This window comes from Takifugu rubripes, chromosome 17 (genome assembly GCF_901000725.2).
Source record: "Takifugu rubripes chromosome 17, fTakRub1.2, whole genome shotgun sequence".
NCBI classification, from domain to species: Eukaryota; Metazoa; Chordata; class Actinopteri; order Tetraodontiformes; family Tetraodontidae; genus Takifugu; species Takifugu rubripes.
Genome location: NC_042301.1, coordinates 6,121,854 through 6,138,674, shown reverse-complemented (window position 1 = coordinate 6,138,674; position 16,821 = coordinate 6,121,854). Strand labels below are relative to the sequence as shown.

The 16,821-nt window shown below is 41.6% G+C and overlaps 1 protein-coding gene across 5 annotated transcripts in view; it reads right to left on the bottom strand.

The window, feature by feature from the left end:
* LOC101064954 (ankyrin-2-like) overlaps window positions 1–16,821 on the bottom strand; it is a 65,852-nt gene that overhangs the window by 33,757 nt on the left and 15,274 nt on the right. For 2 of the 5 annotated variants that reach the window (XM_029850624.1, XM_029850625.1), the window contains 32 exons: window positions 16,025–16,123; window positions 15,667–15,765; window positions 15,483–15,581; window positions 15,180–15,377; window positions 14,811–14,909; window positions 14,636–14,734; window positions 14,383–14,481; window positions 14,042–14,239; window positions 13,854–13,952; window positions 13,627–13,725; window positions 13,350–13,547; window positions 13,060–13,158; window positions 12,661–12,759; window positions 12,476–12,574; window positions 12,268–12,366; window positions 12,089–12,161; window positions 11,089–11,215; window positions 10,859–10,937; window positions 10,630–10,733; window positions 10,295–10,330; window positions 9,617–9,841; window positions 9,416–9,514; window positions 8,889–9,043; window positions 8,538–8,749; window positions 8,255–8,462; window positions 8,085–8,181; window positions 7,768–7,996; window positions 7,487–7,612; window positions 7,263–7,385; window positions 7,135–7,167; window positions 7,032–7,053; window positions 425–5,947 (listed from right to left, as the gene is read on the bottom strand). In XM_029850624.1, coding sequence (XP_029706484.1) covers window positions 425–5,947; window positions 7,032–7,053; window positions 7,135–7,167; window positions 7,263–7,385; window positions 7,487–7,612; window positions 7,768–7,996; window positions 8,085–8,181; window positions 8,255–8,462; window positions 8,538–8,749; window positions 8,889–9,043; window positions 9,416–9,514; window positions 9,617–9,841; window positions 10,295–10,330; window positions 10,630–10,733; window positions 10,859–10,937; window positions 11,089–11,215; window positions 12,089–12,161; window positions 12,268–12,366; window positions 12,476–12,574; window positions 12,661–12,759; window positions 13,060–13,158; window positions 13,350–13,547; window positions 13,627–13,725; window positions 13,854–13,952; window positions 14,042–14,239; window positions 14,383–14,481; window positions 14,636–14,734; window positions 14,811–14,909; window positions 15,180–15,377; window positions 15,483–15,581; window positions 15,667–15,765; window positions 16,025–16,123 — 9,253 coding nt within the window. Of the gene's footprint in view, window positions 1–424; window positions 5,948–7,031; window positions 7,054–7,134; window positions 7,168–7,262; window positions 7,386–7,486; window positions 7,613–7,767; window positions 7,997–8,084; window positions 8,182–8,254; window positions 8,463–8,537; window positions 8,750–8,888; window positions 9,044–9,415; window positions 9,515–9,616; window positions 9,842–10,294; window positions 10,331–10,629; window positions 10,734–10,858; window positions 10,938–11,088; window positions 11,216–11,927; window positions 11,979–12,088; window positions 12,162–12,267; window positions 12,367–12,475; window positions 12,575–12,660; window positions 12,760–13,059; window positions 13,159–13,349; window positions 13,548–13,626; window positions 13,726–13,853; window positions 13,953–14,041; window positions 14,240–14,382; window positions 14,482–14,635; window positions 14,735–14,810; window positions 14,910–15,179; window positions 15,378–15,482; window positions 15,582–15,666; window positions 15,766–16,024; window positions 16,124–16,555; window positions 16,565–16,821 lie in introns of all 5 variants that reach the window. The other 3 variants (XM_029850627.1, XM_029850623.1, XM_029850628.1) reach the window with 3 other exon arrangements.

Genomic DNA, 16,821 nt, shown 5'->3' with positions numbered 1-16,821 from the left:
TTTCTACTGTGAACAGGTATAGCAGAGTAACAAAAAAGCCGTTTGTGTAAAATGTTGTTCAATGTAACCAATGAGAGTCTATTGGTTACTGAGCACAATGCATGCTACTATTCTATTAGTAATAGCTGTATTAGTGGAACAGTTTTTTTGAACACTGAAAAGTTGTTCTACTTCTTTCCCCAACATGACCTTTCAATCTTGAGATTGTAAAAATGCAAGCAGAGATGTAATTTTCAAAAGAAGCAAACAGATGCAAACACAGAGATGAAGAGCAAGGTAGGACACATCACAGTACACAGAAATGTTATGAATTGTGAGCGATAAACTTTAAATTATATCCTAAGGGAGATGCCATGGAGTCTTACTGTCGCGGGAAAAAAAAGAGAATGCAAAGGCCCTGGCAAAGCAAAGAGTCTGGCCATACCTGAGGGAAATTCTGTTGTTTGGTCATCAATGATCATCTGGGAATGAGTTTTCACCATGTCATCCTGGAGGGGCTGGGATTTAAATACATCCTCTGTCTCAGAAGATGGTTTCACAACCAGCAAAGGATTGTAATCAGAATCTGAACTGCGTGAAGGCAGGATGTCATAAGTGAAGACAACAGAATCTGGGCTCTTACGATTTGAGCGGCTTATATCTCCAGTCTCTAAAGAAGACCTGATAGATGCGTCTGTGTTCTTAGAGATTTGAATGTCATCCCTTAGAGTTGGAGGGTTTTGTGGCATCGTGATAGAAAGTTTAGAAGCTAAAAATTCTGACTTATCAGTTGGTTCACTACCATCAGAGTAAGTCCTGCTTTCTGTAATGGAGGTTTTACCTGTGTCACTATCGGCCTCAGATCTAGACCTCCGATCCACAGTTGACTTTCCTTCTACTTTTCCCTCTAGCTCATACTCCTGCAACTCCTTCATGGTTGCTCGCTCAGTTGCATCGGCTGTTATGATTTTGGGTGATTCTTGGAACTCTGGTTGGATGTTTGACTGTTCAGCTGAAGAAGAACTTTCTATGACTGAACACTGATCTTCCTCATCTTCCTGCTCTTTCTCATTGTCAGATGAATCTGAAGAATGTTGTCTTTGCATTGAGTCTATTAAATGGACAGTTATGGATGGGTCTGACTGAAGGTCAGCTACTGTAGATTGAAAATACTCCAGACCAAAGCTTTCACAGGAAGGAGAACCAAGCTGAACTTCTGTAGAGCTTCCAAGATCAATTGGAGATGATTCACTTGGTTTGACAAATAAAGTAACAATTTTGTCATCCTCGGCAGTTGATGATGGAGGCTGAAGGTTTGAATCTTTAACAGCAGACCACTGTTGATCTTCTCCAGTGTGTGCAGACATTTCTTTTTCAACTGGAAGTTCTCCTATGTGAAAAAATGCACATTCATCTCCTTCAAAGCTTCTTCTCGTCATATCAATTGCACCCCCTCTGGTCATTTCAAACAACTTTCCTTCTTGAAAATGAAATGCATCAGGGGATTTTTCATCAGGTGACAGAAGAAGTGTTTTCCGTTCCTCTTTGAGGTTTCTCTCCCCAGTAGCCCCAGTCTCCATATTAAAAGCTTGATCTTTCTCCTTAGATGCTAGAATAAGAGATTCATGTTCTGATGTAGAGACAAAATCTGAAAGTGCAGCAGCCTCCTCTGTTTTGAAATCATGTTCAACTCTGTCGGCACCTGATAAGCACAGCGACTCATTTACTGATTGAGCAGTTTTGAGCTTTGTGGGAATTTCTTCCGTCTGACTCATCAAATTGACATTTGCATCATCGTGATGAGATAAATCCATCTCCAGAGGTGTAGTATTGGATGACTTTTCTTTACCCTCCAGTTCCATCTCTTCAAATGTTTTAACCATTTTTTCTTCTGGTGTTAACTGTTTATCGATTATGTCATTCTCCTCATCGTCATCTCTGTCCTCAGAGTCTTGTCTTGTTAGTATGTGCAGACTCTCACTGCTGCATATTTTGGGGTCAGAAAAGATGACATCAACATTCCCTTCTTTTGATGATTCCAAATGCATGTCTTGCTTAATTTCACTTTCTATTTGGATGACATTGTTTTCCTGTTCTTCCTCACTTTCATCCTTGTAAATATCTTTATTGTACGCAAAACATGCTTCTAACTGGGAGGCATAATCCTCATACAGAGCTGCTCTTGCTGGCATTTGAAGGTCTGTTTTCTTTGTTTGTGTGGGGCTACTTTCAAGAGAATCTGGACAAGGAGATTCTCTTCCAGGGCCTGGTTCAATTGAATCAGGGGTTGTCCTTGAGGATCTGTCCTCCACCTGAGGACTTGCCTCAAGTGAATCTGGATGACATGGCTCCTTTGCTGGATCATCAGGGACCACAAAGTTTAGGCTCTCCAACCTGGCTGGCCGTTCTGGTTTGCCAGAGCTACTTAGTTGCTGCAAGTATCTGTGTGTTTGGACTGAATGAGCAAATCCTTGATCATCTTTGTCATTGTTTTTATGGTCACCAACAGTTAAATATGACTTTTCAACATGAATAGTTGTTTCAACACAACCCTCTTCAGAGGAAAAACCTTTCAGATGCATAGTTTCAATGGAAGGAGCCTGTATTTCACTATCCAAAACTCTCCTCTCGGGATCTAAATCAATGTCTTCCAGTGACATTTCATGTTGTTCAGGTGGGAGTGTTTCTTTTACAGGAGGTTCTTTGGTCAAAATAACTTCTTTGTAGGTCTCAGATACCACCTGCTCTTGGTTGTTTGGTGCAGCCAGTGGATGTTCCTTGAAGTACTCATCTAAATCAGAAGTAAGCAGTGACAACATGCCTGATATATCCCTTGTGATTACAGACTGTAACTGCTGTGGCTTTCTTTTAGAGTGTTCTTCCTGAAAGGGTGTTTCTGAGACAGGGCCTGCTGAAAGTTCTCTTTGGATCTGTTTATTCTCTTCAGCAGCCATCCTGTCTTCTAAAATACTTGCCTTTGTGTCCTCTTTGCACACCTCATGGACAAAACTGTCTTTGAGTGGAGACCGTTTTCTTACTGGAGTTTCATTTAGATATTCATCTAAGTCACTACTGAGAAGCAACAACATGCCTGACATGTTTTTCTCAGTAGTTGCTACTTGACATTGTGTCTTTTGGTTAATGCAGACTTTCTGGAATTCTGTTTCTGATTCCGATTTCAGCAGGACTTCTGCCAGATCTGTCTCTTCAGTGGCTTCTTCACCTATTATATTGTTCACATCTAAATTAACTTGGGCTTGTGTACTTTCACATGCTGTCCTTTGTTCCTCATCTAAAGCTTGGGGTCCTTGGATGACATCTTCCTCAGGGAACCTGATACTCAGTGGTCTGTCTATGCCATTTTCCAAGTCAGCTGTCAGGAGGGATATCATGCCAGAGGCATCCTTCACTTTGGTAGTCGGCTGAAATGAAGTTGTTTCCTCTCTTACATCTTCTTTCATTGAGAGCTCTTCATACTCCACTTCTTCACCTCTCCATCTTTTTGAGTCTTCCTCTCTTGGTGATTGATCTGTTTCTAGGAATGTGCTGCTAACAGTTTCACTTGTATTTTTATCAGTAGTTTTGCCGGTCATTTCTTTATCCTTGCTCTTTTTTATAACAATTTGTTGAAAAGTTTCATGAATAATCTCCTCTTCTGGTGTGGAGCTGATTACAGGTAAGGCTTGAGTACACTTATCCAAATCAGAGGTCAACAAGGACAACATTCCAGACATGTCTTTTAGCCCAGATGATTCTTGAGTTGGTGTTTTCCTTTTAACATGTATTTCCTGAAGTTTTGCCTCAGTGATTTCTTGTATTACAATTTTATATTCTTTCTTTGTTTCTGTAAGGTTTTCTCCCTCTCTGGAAGTTGGACTAAGAACTTGAGTGGCTGTTTGACCACTCCCAATGGATCCTTCAGATTTCTCACTTTCTCCTTTCTCAATAAATGTAGAGGCTTCAGTCAAACCTTCCTGTTTAGGGCTTCCAGGAGTTTGACCATCGTCTTTCATTTGAGTATCGAAAAGAGAATCGCCTTCCCCCATCCGGTGACAACTTGCCTCTGAAGCTGTTGATGCCTGTTTGAAAAGCTGGTACTCAGGACTTTCTTCCAGCTCAGCCTTTATGTCGGCACTGAAGTCTTCAGAAGGTCTACGATCAGGGCTGATCTGCATGTCTTCAGGTAAACCCTGACCCACGCTTAGGCTAGGTTCCTCTAACTCCATCCTACTTAGCTTCTCGCCTTGCAATTCTGGCTCCTTACTTTGAATACTTTCATTGTGAAATTGATTTATATATGATGTTTCCAGCGTCTCTTTGGATACTGTGTGTTCTAAAGGCTTCGATTTACTCTTCAGTGGATCTTGGTCTGACTGGAATGCTTTCATCAGTTCCTTGACAGATAGAGTCTCCTTTGTCATGACACTTCCATCATCAGAAATAACAATATCTGTAAATCTAACTGTCTTTTCCACAGGGGCACTGTGTGAGTCCTCAGAGTGTTCTCTAGATAAGCTTGGCATTCGATCTCCATCTGGTTTTTCAGCTTTAACATCTCTAATTAAGATGTCTGGATATTGAGGTTGTGATTTGGGCTCCTCTAATGAACTCTGCTCAGTCATCTGAATGCCAACCACTGGTTTGGGATCAAGAAGCTCAGGTTTAGGGTCTGGTACATGCTGGAATGTTTTTGCCCGTTCTCTTACTGACAGCGTTTCCTTCTGTGATATTTCTGGTGCCTCCTCCTGTGAACCAGCAGATTCATGCCCAAACACTTTTATAATGTTTCTGTCTGGACTTAAAAGTGACTCTTCCACTGCTTCCTTTTGGTCAACTGGTATTTCTACTGTATTTGTTTGGCCAAATGTCAGATCATCAAGCTGCTGCTGAAAATCTGTGACATCATGAGTCTGAGTTTGTGGGTTTTCCTCCTGTTCAGTGTCACCATTGCCTGATTCGGATATCAATGCTGAAGCCAGAGGTTTGTGCTCAAAAAGCCCAGTTTTGTTTTTTGAAGGATCCTGTCCAGTCTGGAATGCTTTTAACAGATCTTTCACAGACATAGTCTCCTCTAATCTTTCAGTCTGAGATCTAGGGGATTTGGGAGACAAGGGAACTTTTGGGAGTTCCGGCATGACTGCCTCTGTCCTCTTTGTAGCGATGGAAGATTTTGCAGGAGTGCCTTTTTGTTCCGCCTCCTCTTCAACTTTGTCCTGTAAAGCTCGAACTCTGTCTTTTATAGATCCTAGAGGTGTCTCCACCACTCGGGGAGATGCAGGGGGATCCACAATAGTAGTGGTTGCAGGGGCATTTTCATTAAGAACAACATCTCCATCTAAAGACTCCTGAGAACTCACCCTTTCTAACTCACCCTCAGAGCTGCTACATCCAGAACGTTGTCTGTCTCTGAGTTTCTTCCTAATTGGTTTCTTGATATCTGGAGGATGCCTTTTCCCATCATGCTTTACAATAACCTGTTCAAATGTATCCTGGACAAGGTCTTCTTGAGAGCCATGCATTACAACAGCTCTCTGTTCCAAGTACTGATCCATGTTCACACTAAGGTGTGAGATCATACCTGTCATGTCTTTGACCTCTGGGGCAGATGTACTGAAAGTCTTTTTCCTAGCATAAATTTCCTGTAACTGTGGTTCTGTGATGGATGCATGCTGAATTTCAACAATTTTAGTCTGTTCTCTAACACCTGGTGGCAGGTCCTGTTTCCTGTTTAAGCTTTTGTGAATCTTCTCACGTTCTAACTCGTCAATAAATTGATCATAGATGCCAAAAGACCCTACAGCCTCATCTCTCTCCTCATATGGTGTTTGCTCCGTTTGTTCTGGACACAGAACAATAGACATTTTGACATCCGACATATCGGAGAGAAGATCCGGGCTGGCAAGGGTGGCGGGGTCAAGAACTTGGTTAGTTCTCAAGGAGAATGTCTCAGTTGATTCAGACTCATCATCTTGAAAAGTTTCAAAACCAAAAAGGGCAAGAACATAAGGGACAAATGAAGTGGGGGAGAGAGATCAGAAAACTGTCATCAAGACAACGACATCAAAAATCCATCTTCAGTTCACAGAACAAGCAGAAGAGCAGGGCAGAGAATTAAGAGGGGTCTTAAAAAGACCAAAAAGAAGATGATAATGTGATCCAGAAAAGTTTTAAAGGGAGTGGAGCAACAAGAACAACAAGCAAAGCCAGGAATAACTTAATAGAAGAATACTGATTTCAGTTATATGAAAATGTCTGGAAATGGAACACAAAATATATATGGAAAGAACAAAAGAGCGACGGCAACATATGAAACAAAAGGATCGAAATGAGAGACAACAAACAAAAAGCTCAAGATTGTTGCTGACATGACAAGTCATGTCTGCCTACAAATTAAGTTTTAACATATTTTAACCAAACAAATCCTTGTAAACATTGATTACAAATGATAATTTTAGTAAGAAGTAAGTATTTAATGTTTCAAATCACTTATAATGAAAAAGCAAAAAAATCATCCTGAATGTGAGGATTATTAAGTATTTAATTACTTAAATTAAAATATGTGCACTTTTACATTATATGTCTATTGCAAAGAAATATTACTATTACTATCACTTTTTCTCTTAAATTTAAGGGAAAAAGAGAAATTTAAGAAAACATATTGCCAATTATTCTAAATCACTATCATGTTATATAATTTTTATAAATGATTTTTATGCAGAAAAAATAGTCAGCATGCCACCTGAAAAAATATAATAAAATAAATAAATAAAAGTCAAAACAAATACTACACTGTTGCATCTATTTTTCTCTTAACAAGATGGGATTCTTACGCAGTGTTGAAACCAAAGTTTTTGAAAGATAAATTAAATCATAAGTGAGGGAAGAATAACAGAATCCATCAGCCACAGTGAAGCTGCTAGTAACAGAAATATAGCCACACACATTAGTAGTAGGTTAGTAAATTAGTGGTGCAAATAAGAGAACCAGTTGAACTTAAATGAACAAAATAACTGCACCTCTTGTGTGTGATATATAAAAAAGGTTCAGCTTACATTTCTTTTCGCTCTTTTCACTCTGCAAAGGATTAATAAAATAGTTACAATGTGGAGACAATAATAATGTCTCTTTTTGTCTGCTTGACTTAAGTTGTTTTACCTCATCGTCTGCATCTTGATCTGAATCTGACTCCTACAGGAAAAATGGAGCCAAAAGGATGAAGCAGTTCATTTAACTAGAATAATTGATTGTGATACAGAGTCAAACGGAGAACTATTCATCCCAACCTTTGAGTATGCTGGAAGGGTGATGTTGAGGTTGCAGATTGCATTGTGGGTAAGACTACGGTATGTGCGCGCTTCCTTCGTGAAGGACAGTCGACCACACGGCTCCTGTGTGGTGTCTCGAATCTGTTTAATTGTCACAGAACAGTTAATTAATAGCATGATGAGGATTTCTGGAAAATCCAAATTTATATCTTAAACCATGTTTAAACGAGGTGAAGCCATACTTTGATGAAGAGGGCCAGTCTGTTCTCTTTGAAAGCAAAGAAGCTGAAGACATGATGCTGTCCACTCTTGGTAAGGGGCACCAAGTTTCCAAAGCAGTCAACAAATATAGGTTTTCCTTCTAGGACCTTAATGGGGATGAGAGAAAAAAAACAACTTGAAATCCAAAAGGATTTTTAAAAAAACTGTAATGCCAGTATAAGGAGCAAAAAACCTGCATCACTATTCCCAGAGCAATCGCCCGATAATATCAAAGAGAAATGTTGGAGATTTTCTGATTCACCTCAACATCTCGGCTGCGTGCAACTTCTGTAAAGTTCTCTTGCTGCTCCAGAGTCTTGTCCATCTTGTCATCAGTCATGCAAAAACAGCGTAGTCGGGCTTCTATGGGATCCAGAGTCTTTGCAAAAATGACAAACTTGGCCATATACGGAACACAGATAACCTCTCTGTACAGCTGAGAAGCAAAGCCGACCGACTCCTGAACCTGCCTGCAGTCAATTAGCCAGAATCTTAAGGAAATAAAGATATTGATTAGTGGAATTAGTTTTCAAAGGAATCTAGGTAGATCAATTGGTTCCACACTTGAAGATTGTTTACCTTGCTGATACATTTGTGGTGAAGGACACACATTGGTTGACAAACGTGAGCGGTGTGGAGCCGGTGATATCCTCCCACTGGGCCGGAGTGGTTCCTCCTGAAACAAGATCACATTATTTTTCACAGCTGTTTATATGCTCTCTGTTTATTCATATCTCTGTGATACTTACCTGTAATACTACAAAGCAAACGTAAGGTGGGTGTCTCCCCGCTGAACTCAGATGTGGGTCCTTCGGTGTTGGAACTTTTTGGAATAGGGATTGTCATGGTGATTGGTTTGTGGAACTTTCTCCGTCTTGGCTCCAACGTAACGATGGCGCTGAAAGCCGCCTTGTTGCCAAGAATCTTTTTCACCACATCTCCATCAATTGGCTGAGCCTGCCACAAGGCACCGATAGTTGGAAAGAAACCTTGGCGACTGCCTTCCAGCAATTTCTCAAAACCCGAAAATACCTGTAATCCGACTCTGATCTTCTTAGTGAGGGCGCCTTCAGGAAACACTGCCTGAACCTGCGGCACAAGAGTGCTACTGAGGACCCCGCCCTCTGGCCCAATCAAATGACTGTCTTGCTTTATTCGTGACACCACCGCAAAATATTGTGGGAAGTCTCGGGTTATGATTCGACATATTCTCTTCTTTTCCAGCTCCTCGGGAGAGTCCAGTTCTGCAGTGATCAGAAAAAAAGATTGGAAGGCTATAAGACAGTACAGAAAGGCTGAGGTAACAGTTTTATTTGACTATTACTGATCTTTAAGATGTCTATTAGCCTTAAAATTAACTGTTATAATGTTTAGTTTTCCTACTTTCATCCATTCCATTAAGTATCTGGTTCAGTTCCTCTTCAGTGAAGTCACAGTGGTGTTCCCTCCAGCTCTCCCCTGTCTCACTCCTCAATATCACCAACTCTCTCTCTGTCCCCCGCAGAGCTGCAAAATGTGGTATCTCCACAATCACGGGTCTGAAGGTGGGACGAGATAAAGCGATACTGGTTAGAAAAGTTCAGTGTGGAGACCACCTGCTAGGCAGTGCTTGTTTCATCAGAACTTATGCTGTATTTTGGTTTATCAATGCAGGAAATAAAGTTCCATTAATGTGATGAGTGAAATAAAGTAATGAAACAATGCTCTTCACTTCAAATCAGGATCAGAAAGCAACTAGAAAGAAAACTGAGGACTGGTGCCTTTAAGAAGGAGAGTGGTGATGATAAGTCAACCATAAAGCAAACAACAGCTGTCATATAAAAAAAAGTCACAAAATATTTCAAAAAGTAAAAAATGATTGTAATATGAAAGTTTCCAAGATGTAGTGGCTCCCTAAACCATGGCCCTACCCGAGGAACTTGGTTCCTGGCGGGCCCAACTGCAGGATACGACTGACCAGACTCTCCCCCTCATTTAGAGGGGGCGGAGCTGTGGGAAGGTGGAGTTTACTGATCCATACGCAGCACAAAGGGGATGAAGAAGAAACATGAACACACCGGACAGCAGTTTAGGCACATCCATTAGTAAGACCAGGCCAACAAAAGGCTTACCCCAGGAACTGGGCTCCAGTAGGACCCACTTCAATGATACGTCCGGCCAGACCCTCACCCTCCACCATAGGAGGCATAGAAGCCAAGCGGTGTCTCTTCACCAACCTGCACGTTACGCGCGTAGGTGCAGAGCACTTTCTTGGTGGTACGATGATTCGCAGACCATTGTGACGGCAACCACGCATGGCTCCCCCCCTCGCATCGACCATGAAACTGACCAGGAAGCTGCACCATAGGGGAATCAAGATATGTTATTTTTTGATAGTGTTTCTAGCGCAGACTTGAAAATTGTTCATTAGAAGCTCCCATGCAAACAAGAGCAAATAACATGGAAACAAGACATATTTTAAAACAACATATACATTTATTAGGCCTCAGTGTTGCTGATTGTATTTCATTCCTGTTGAAATTCATTTAACTGTCAGATTTCATTCAAGAAACTAAAATACAAGCCATCTAAGGAGATTAATCGAGACCTATCTTTATGTTTCAATTAGCAAATGGTCAATAAGAATTAAATCTATGAACACACACTGACTGTACGTTTTCTACATCTCTGTTTCAAAACTGTAACGTGGTGCACAATGATTCATGCAGAAGAAGAGTGAGAGAATTTATAGGCAATCAGACCAAAAATAAGAACAATAGAAGGGAAAGAAAATGCCAAAATAAAATCACCTGCTGTTGTCATGGTCTAGGCACGGAGTGGAACGGCTAGAAGCAAAATACGGCAACGTACACATGTACAGACACACAAACACCACAAATCACAAAGTCAGCCAAGAGAAGAAGGAGTGTAGAGAGGCAATAGGAGAATAAAATAATGTAAGTATCTATGGTGAAACTGCACTAAAGACTGAACACCACAGTGAAGATAAAAGAAGATAACAATGGAACGGAAACCACGTAAACTCATTCAGAGATGATTTAGCAGTTGACAAAAGCAATTGTACATACAATACAGGGTGTGAACGTGCGGGCGTGCGCGACTGTGCGTGTGTGCGTTTGTATACCCAGAGTGTAGCAGACTGGAAGACAACACAACATTATCAAGATGCTCTGCGCCCCAACTCAAACGGAAGGAGTCCTTTTCGTGCTCTTTAGAAAGAACCGACACCTGCAAAAAACGCAACAAAAAAGGAAATTTCCTCTGAAGGCTCGCTGGGTCCGTTTCAAGAAAACCGTATTTACAAAAGGGGTTCATCAAGCAAAAAGATGACAACGAAATAAACAGTTCCTCACCTGGTGGCTTGTGAGCATGTCTTCGATGAAGAATCCCTCCCTCTGATGGAAGCTTTGGTGAAGAGGAGTGTGTTGTGACCTGCAGCAAAGCAACCCTAATGTTTACTCTGATGTCTGTGTTTGCGCCAGTGTGAAGGGTTCCTCACCATGAGCTGAGGTACTGCACTGTATATTGGTATGATGATGAAGAAGATTGTAATCTTGAGCTGAGTGTTGGCTTGTTTTTGTACCTGTCCATGTTCATGTTGTTCATGTAACTGAAATCCAAGTAGTGTCCAGGCAGAGAATCATCTCCCAGCTCTCTGAGATCCTCTGCTCTTAGATACTCTCCTCCATCACCTGTCATGGTGTCCTCACCTGGGAATCAAAGATGTGAGACTGTTCATGTGATCTCAGTAACCATCTACACTGGTGGCCCTAGTGTAGATTTTTACTAGTGTATATTAGTGATACATGTGCTTATAATGAGTAAAATCTGTGTGTGAATAAAGCTTCTTGGCACAAATTCTAACTTTTATCAGTAAAACAACCTGGGTGGAACATGGGCTCTAAAATTGACACAGTGTAGAGACCATACCAAGCTGTGGTTGACACAACTACAGCAAACTACGTCTACTACTCCCAGTGTTTCCATCAGATGTGTCTCTGTTTATAAAAAGCTGTCTGTGACGTTTACATGCGCAAATGCAAACAAACCCAACATGGAATAGCAGCTGGAAACAAAGAAACCCACTCGATGTATTGCAACAATATATCAAATTATTTAAAAAAATAGCCATCTCTGCTCATGTAATCACAGCAACAGTCTTAGTGCTTCCCCTGTCCACAAGTCAGAACCACCCATATCTGGGTCATTCCATTAAATTAGCAGAACAAAACTATTAAAACATCACGCATTGGAAGTTATGTTGGGTGCCGCAAACAGTCATCCATGCAGTTATTTCCTACTGTTGGCATCTACGCACAACAAAATCAGTACAATTATGACCCGAAGAGCGAGCTGTTAGAATTGGAATTTAGTCAGTGCAATACTGTCAACTACAACAAACTGTGAGACATCTTGCTGTACCTTCCAGCTCCACAGACATCTCAGTGAGTGGTTCATCTTCCAGCCTTAAAGCTATAAGACACCACGGCCGCAAAGCTACATCACCCATGACAATGTCATCTGGATTTTAATGAATACTTTTTTCCATCTGATAAATTTCCTTTGTGTTTAAAAGGACTCACCTTCTTCATCAGATACATCAAGGACTTCGGTCATCGTCTCAGGGACGTTGAGTTTGTGTTTCTCTGTGATTGTCTGATGGGAGTCCATATTTATGGTCGTGACGGTATACAACCAGAGGAGAAAGAAGTCAGCTATGTTTTCAGATAAATGTCAAGACATTCCTGCATCACAGGGTTACCGTTGTGGTCGTGATGACCTCCTCGGTGACAACCTTCAGCGTGTCCACCACAGAGATATATCCCAGACGTCTGGCGATAGACAGGGCGGTGTTTCCGCTCTATGAGACAGATGGAGACAGCTTACACACCAAACTTTGACATTATAACATTTTTCTATTTCAAAAACTAGAGAACAATTGACATATAAACATAGTTTTCCATTGTTACCATTGTGGTTGCATTGGGCTTGGCGCCATGTTGCAGCAACACATTGATAACGTGTGTATTCCCTTGTTGTGCTGCCTGGTGAAGGGGTGTGTATCCATTCTGCAGAGCAAACCAAAAACGACCGTTGTAAAAAGCCATTTATCAAAGTTGAAATACTATTGTTGCACTTTCTGCCCAGAATTAACCTTTGTCTTGGCATTGATGCTGGCACCTTGCTGTAGTAGGAAGTTCACCATCTTGGCATTTCCATAGTGACAGGCCACTATCAAAGGGGTGTATCCAAGCTGTGGTATAGTTCAAGGTCAAAGAGTGTAAACGTTTAATGCAGCATGTTTAAACAGCCTTTGAAGGTACAGTGAACTCAGGGTGGGTGTAACACAATGTCATGCCGCTAAAGCGACAGCAGGGGGCAGATGATGAATAACTGACGGCTGATCCTGATTAAACAGAGCAGACTTACAAAAGTACACATTAACGATGTGGTTGAATTTTAAAATCTGTCATTAAACTTGTCTAGGCATTCCCTGGCAGCTGGGGTAGCCCCTCCAATAATGGATGACTGGGAGTTGGGTTTGGGTTCATACCTTAGTTTGCTGATCTAAGTTGGCATCATATTTAGCCAGGACTTCTGCTGCACTGACTTTGTCTTCTTGGGCTGTGAGATGCAGAGGAGTCAGTCCGCTCTGTAACATAAAAACATTGAAACATTAATGTTTCAATATCTGTCCCAGTTTAATGGCATCAGATTAAAAATAAATGATCATTGATGAGCATTTATTCTTTTAAATATGGCCAAAATGAAAGGACCTACTCATGCCACCATTGATAAATTTAGCCCTGAAATATGAACAAGGCAACAGTTTGAGAAAATGACCTTAGTGGCTGCATTGACATGAGCTCCTTTGTCCAGCAGCAGACTGGCCATCTCAGCGTGTCCTTCCTGGGCTGCCAGGTGTAGAGGGCTGACACCCTGCTTGGTCAGGATGTTGGTCTCTGCTCCATACTCCAGCAGGGATGAGGCAATTTTTGTCTGGTTCTTTTTGGCTGCAATGTGAAGAGGCGTGTAGCCATTCTAGAGGTACAGAGATAAACAGTTTCAAACTACAGACATCGCTGAGATCCAACTACAGCTTAAAAAGCCTTTGTCCAACCTTTGCAGTAGAATGAGGTGAGGCTCCATTATCCAGCAGCAGCAGAGCAACTTCCTGGTTGTCGTAATGAGCTGCTACATGTAGGGGAGTTAAGCCATTCTGTCGGAGGACACATTTGATTCCATGGAGTGGACAACATGTTTATGCAGCTGTGAATGTACTGTTTGCTTTGTGGGACAATATGACGATACGTTTATGAGGTTTACATAATTCAAAGTTCTTGCTACCTTGCCAGCATCATTGGGCAGAGCTTTGCGTTGCAGTAGAAGTTTTGCTACATCAAGGTTTCCATATTTAGCTGCTACATGCAGAGGAGTAAACCCTTTCTGTAGAGAGGGAGGGAAAATAGTTGTTGCTTTTCAGCCATTGTCAAATTTAAAATGTGATTATACACCACATTTTGCCCTAGATTCACCTTTGTGGGAAGGGAATGCGAGGCTCCAGCCTCCAGCAGCACAGCAGCTGTTTCTAGCTGACCCTCCCTGGCGGAAATGTGGAGGGGGGTGTAACCATTGGTGGTGGCAGCGTCTGGGTGAGCCATGTGCTGCAGCAGTAACTGGACAATATCTGTTTTCCCCAAACGAGAGGCGATATGAAGGGGTGTCTGGTCCTCCTGAGGTAGATGAATGGAAAGGTTGTACAGATCATAGTAAAGCTGGGGACAAGCCAGAGCTGAGAAGGCTGCATGATTGATGCTGCAGAGAAAAATGTGCTTATTTGAGAAAAAAATTAAGGAAACAATGACAGCTGACTCACTCTTGCCATGGCATCCACTAATGCTCCATTCCTTAGCAAACAGCGAACCACTTCCATCTGACCGGCGCGTGCTGCCATGTGGAGAGCTGTCTCGCCACGCTGGCGTTAAGGAAAGAGAGCAGTTAAAAGACCTAAGAGGTTGTTCCAACACTGCCAAGAGTCCATCAATGTAACGTGACTTCTGGGAATAGAGATTGTAAACTTTACACTGTACGTGGTCCTTAAAACAGAGCCCATTTAAGATCACACTCACAATGTTACGGATGTCTGGAGACGCTCCATTCTGGAGGAGCAGCAAAACAATGCTGAGGTGGCCCATGAACGCGGCTACATGGATGGGTGTCAGCCCAGACTAGGAAAAAGAGAGACAGTGTGTTTGGTAACGTGTTTGCAGTTTTGATATGGTGTCATCGTGGGACTCGTCTCACCTCAGTAATGGCTTGAATGGACGCGCCATACTTGACCAGCAGTTCCATCACTTTCACTCTGTTCTTCTTACAAGCAATGTGGAGAGGCGTGAACCCATTCTGACAGAGCAGAAAGAGACATAAGAGGCAAATGTTTCATCCAGTCACACCATAAAGTAGGTATTTGTCCAGAACATAATAAATATTAATGATAAAGACTTTAGCCTTGAATCTGATCTGTTGTTGGTTAATATTCTTGAAGAGAATGACACTATTCGTGGGGAACCTGAGGGTCCATGTGTTAAACATTGGTGTCAATACATAAGATAATGCAAATGAAAGGACATTAGGATGTCTTTAATGAATCCATGGTGTCCTCTGAATACCTACCAGTGCTCTAATGTTGGGATTCGCCTTCTTGTCTAACAGAAGCTTGGTGACTCTGTAGTGGCCACAGTGAGCAGCAACGTGCAGCGCTGTGAGGTAGTCCAGTGTGACATCATCAACAGGCGCCTTATGCTGCAGCAGCAGTTTCACACATTCTATGTGGTCTCCCTGGGCTGACATGTGCAGCGGCGACAGTCCATTCTGTGCAAGGAGAAAAGTGAGAGCATGTAAAAAAAAACCAGGAAATGAGGTCAGATATTGAGTTTATGATGGGAAACATGGCCATTTTATCATCCACAGCCTCACTTTGGTTCTAGCTAAAATAGGAGCTCCTCTGTCCAATAGAATTTCCACAGCCTGGTCATGTCCGCTCCTGGCTGCACAATGCAAAGGGGTCAGTCCATCCTGACAAAGACACAAAAAAAAGAATACATAAGCTTCAAGACACAGCTGGAGAACTGAGAATATTACATCAAAACTGATGTCTCACCCTGGTTTTGGCATCTATCTGAGCACCTCTGTCTAGCAGCAGGGCCACCATGTTGGTGTTGCCTCTCTTTGAGGCCACGTGAAGAGGTGTGATCCCATTCTAACGAGAGGGCAAAGGTCATTAGAATTACACGGCACATTTCGCAGAACGGCTTCTACGAAGACCTATTTGGGCTAAGTTTATGCTCGCGTGAAAGCAAACAGATGAAAACATCTAAATAACTAGGAAGAGTGCAGCTGTTCAAAAAAGTTTAAAATGCCATTTTGTTCATTTTGTTACATTTTAAACACACTTTTCCACCAGCTTGATGAAAAAACACGCAGGATTTTAAGTAAGAGGAAGGACAGAAAGTTTCTACCCTGGCTGTGAAGTCCACAGCTGCTCCTCTGTTCAGCAACAGGGTGGAGACATTCACGTTACCATAGTGAGCGGCGATGTGCAGAGGGGTGAACCCACTCTGTTTGAGACAAAGAGGGAGGAAGGGGCAGAGAGATGGAGAGAGGGGAGAGGGAATTCATGAAACAGCAAGGTGTTGAAAAATGGGGGAACAGAAAGAAAGAAAGGAAGAGAAGAAAAGACAGAAAAAGGAAAGAAACCACAGAAGCAGCATGACAAGAAGGCATAATTTAAAAATAAAGATGAGCTCAGCGGGCTCTGAAACAGCACATGCACTGAATCATGCATGTGGATACCCTGTAAATCTACCATGCTAGCAAAAAAAAAAATGACACAAAATCACTGTTTCATTTTTGAATGGTGGAAACTGAAATGCACAAAGCAACTACAGACTGAGTGTATCAGCTTGGACAGACAGATGGACATTTATATAGCTTATGAGCCATATAGGTGTACGTTTCTCCACAACGCGGTTGAGGGGTTAAATCCTTACCTTCCCGTTCTGAGAGACATGGTGCAATTTAATTAAAAAACAGAGTTAACTTAAAAACTTCTTACAAAAAGGAAAACCAAAGAAATCTTTTTACTTTACGAGAAGTAAATGGTACAAAAGTTAAAAAAAACTCAGAAGCTATTATAGAATAACATTTCAGGAAACAAAAGCTAATATTAACTTAAAATGATCTAATTACATTAACTAAATCCAAAGAAAAACAAATATACAACAGTCTATGGAACAATAAATTCTAATAAACCATA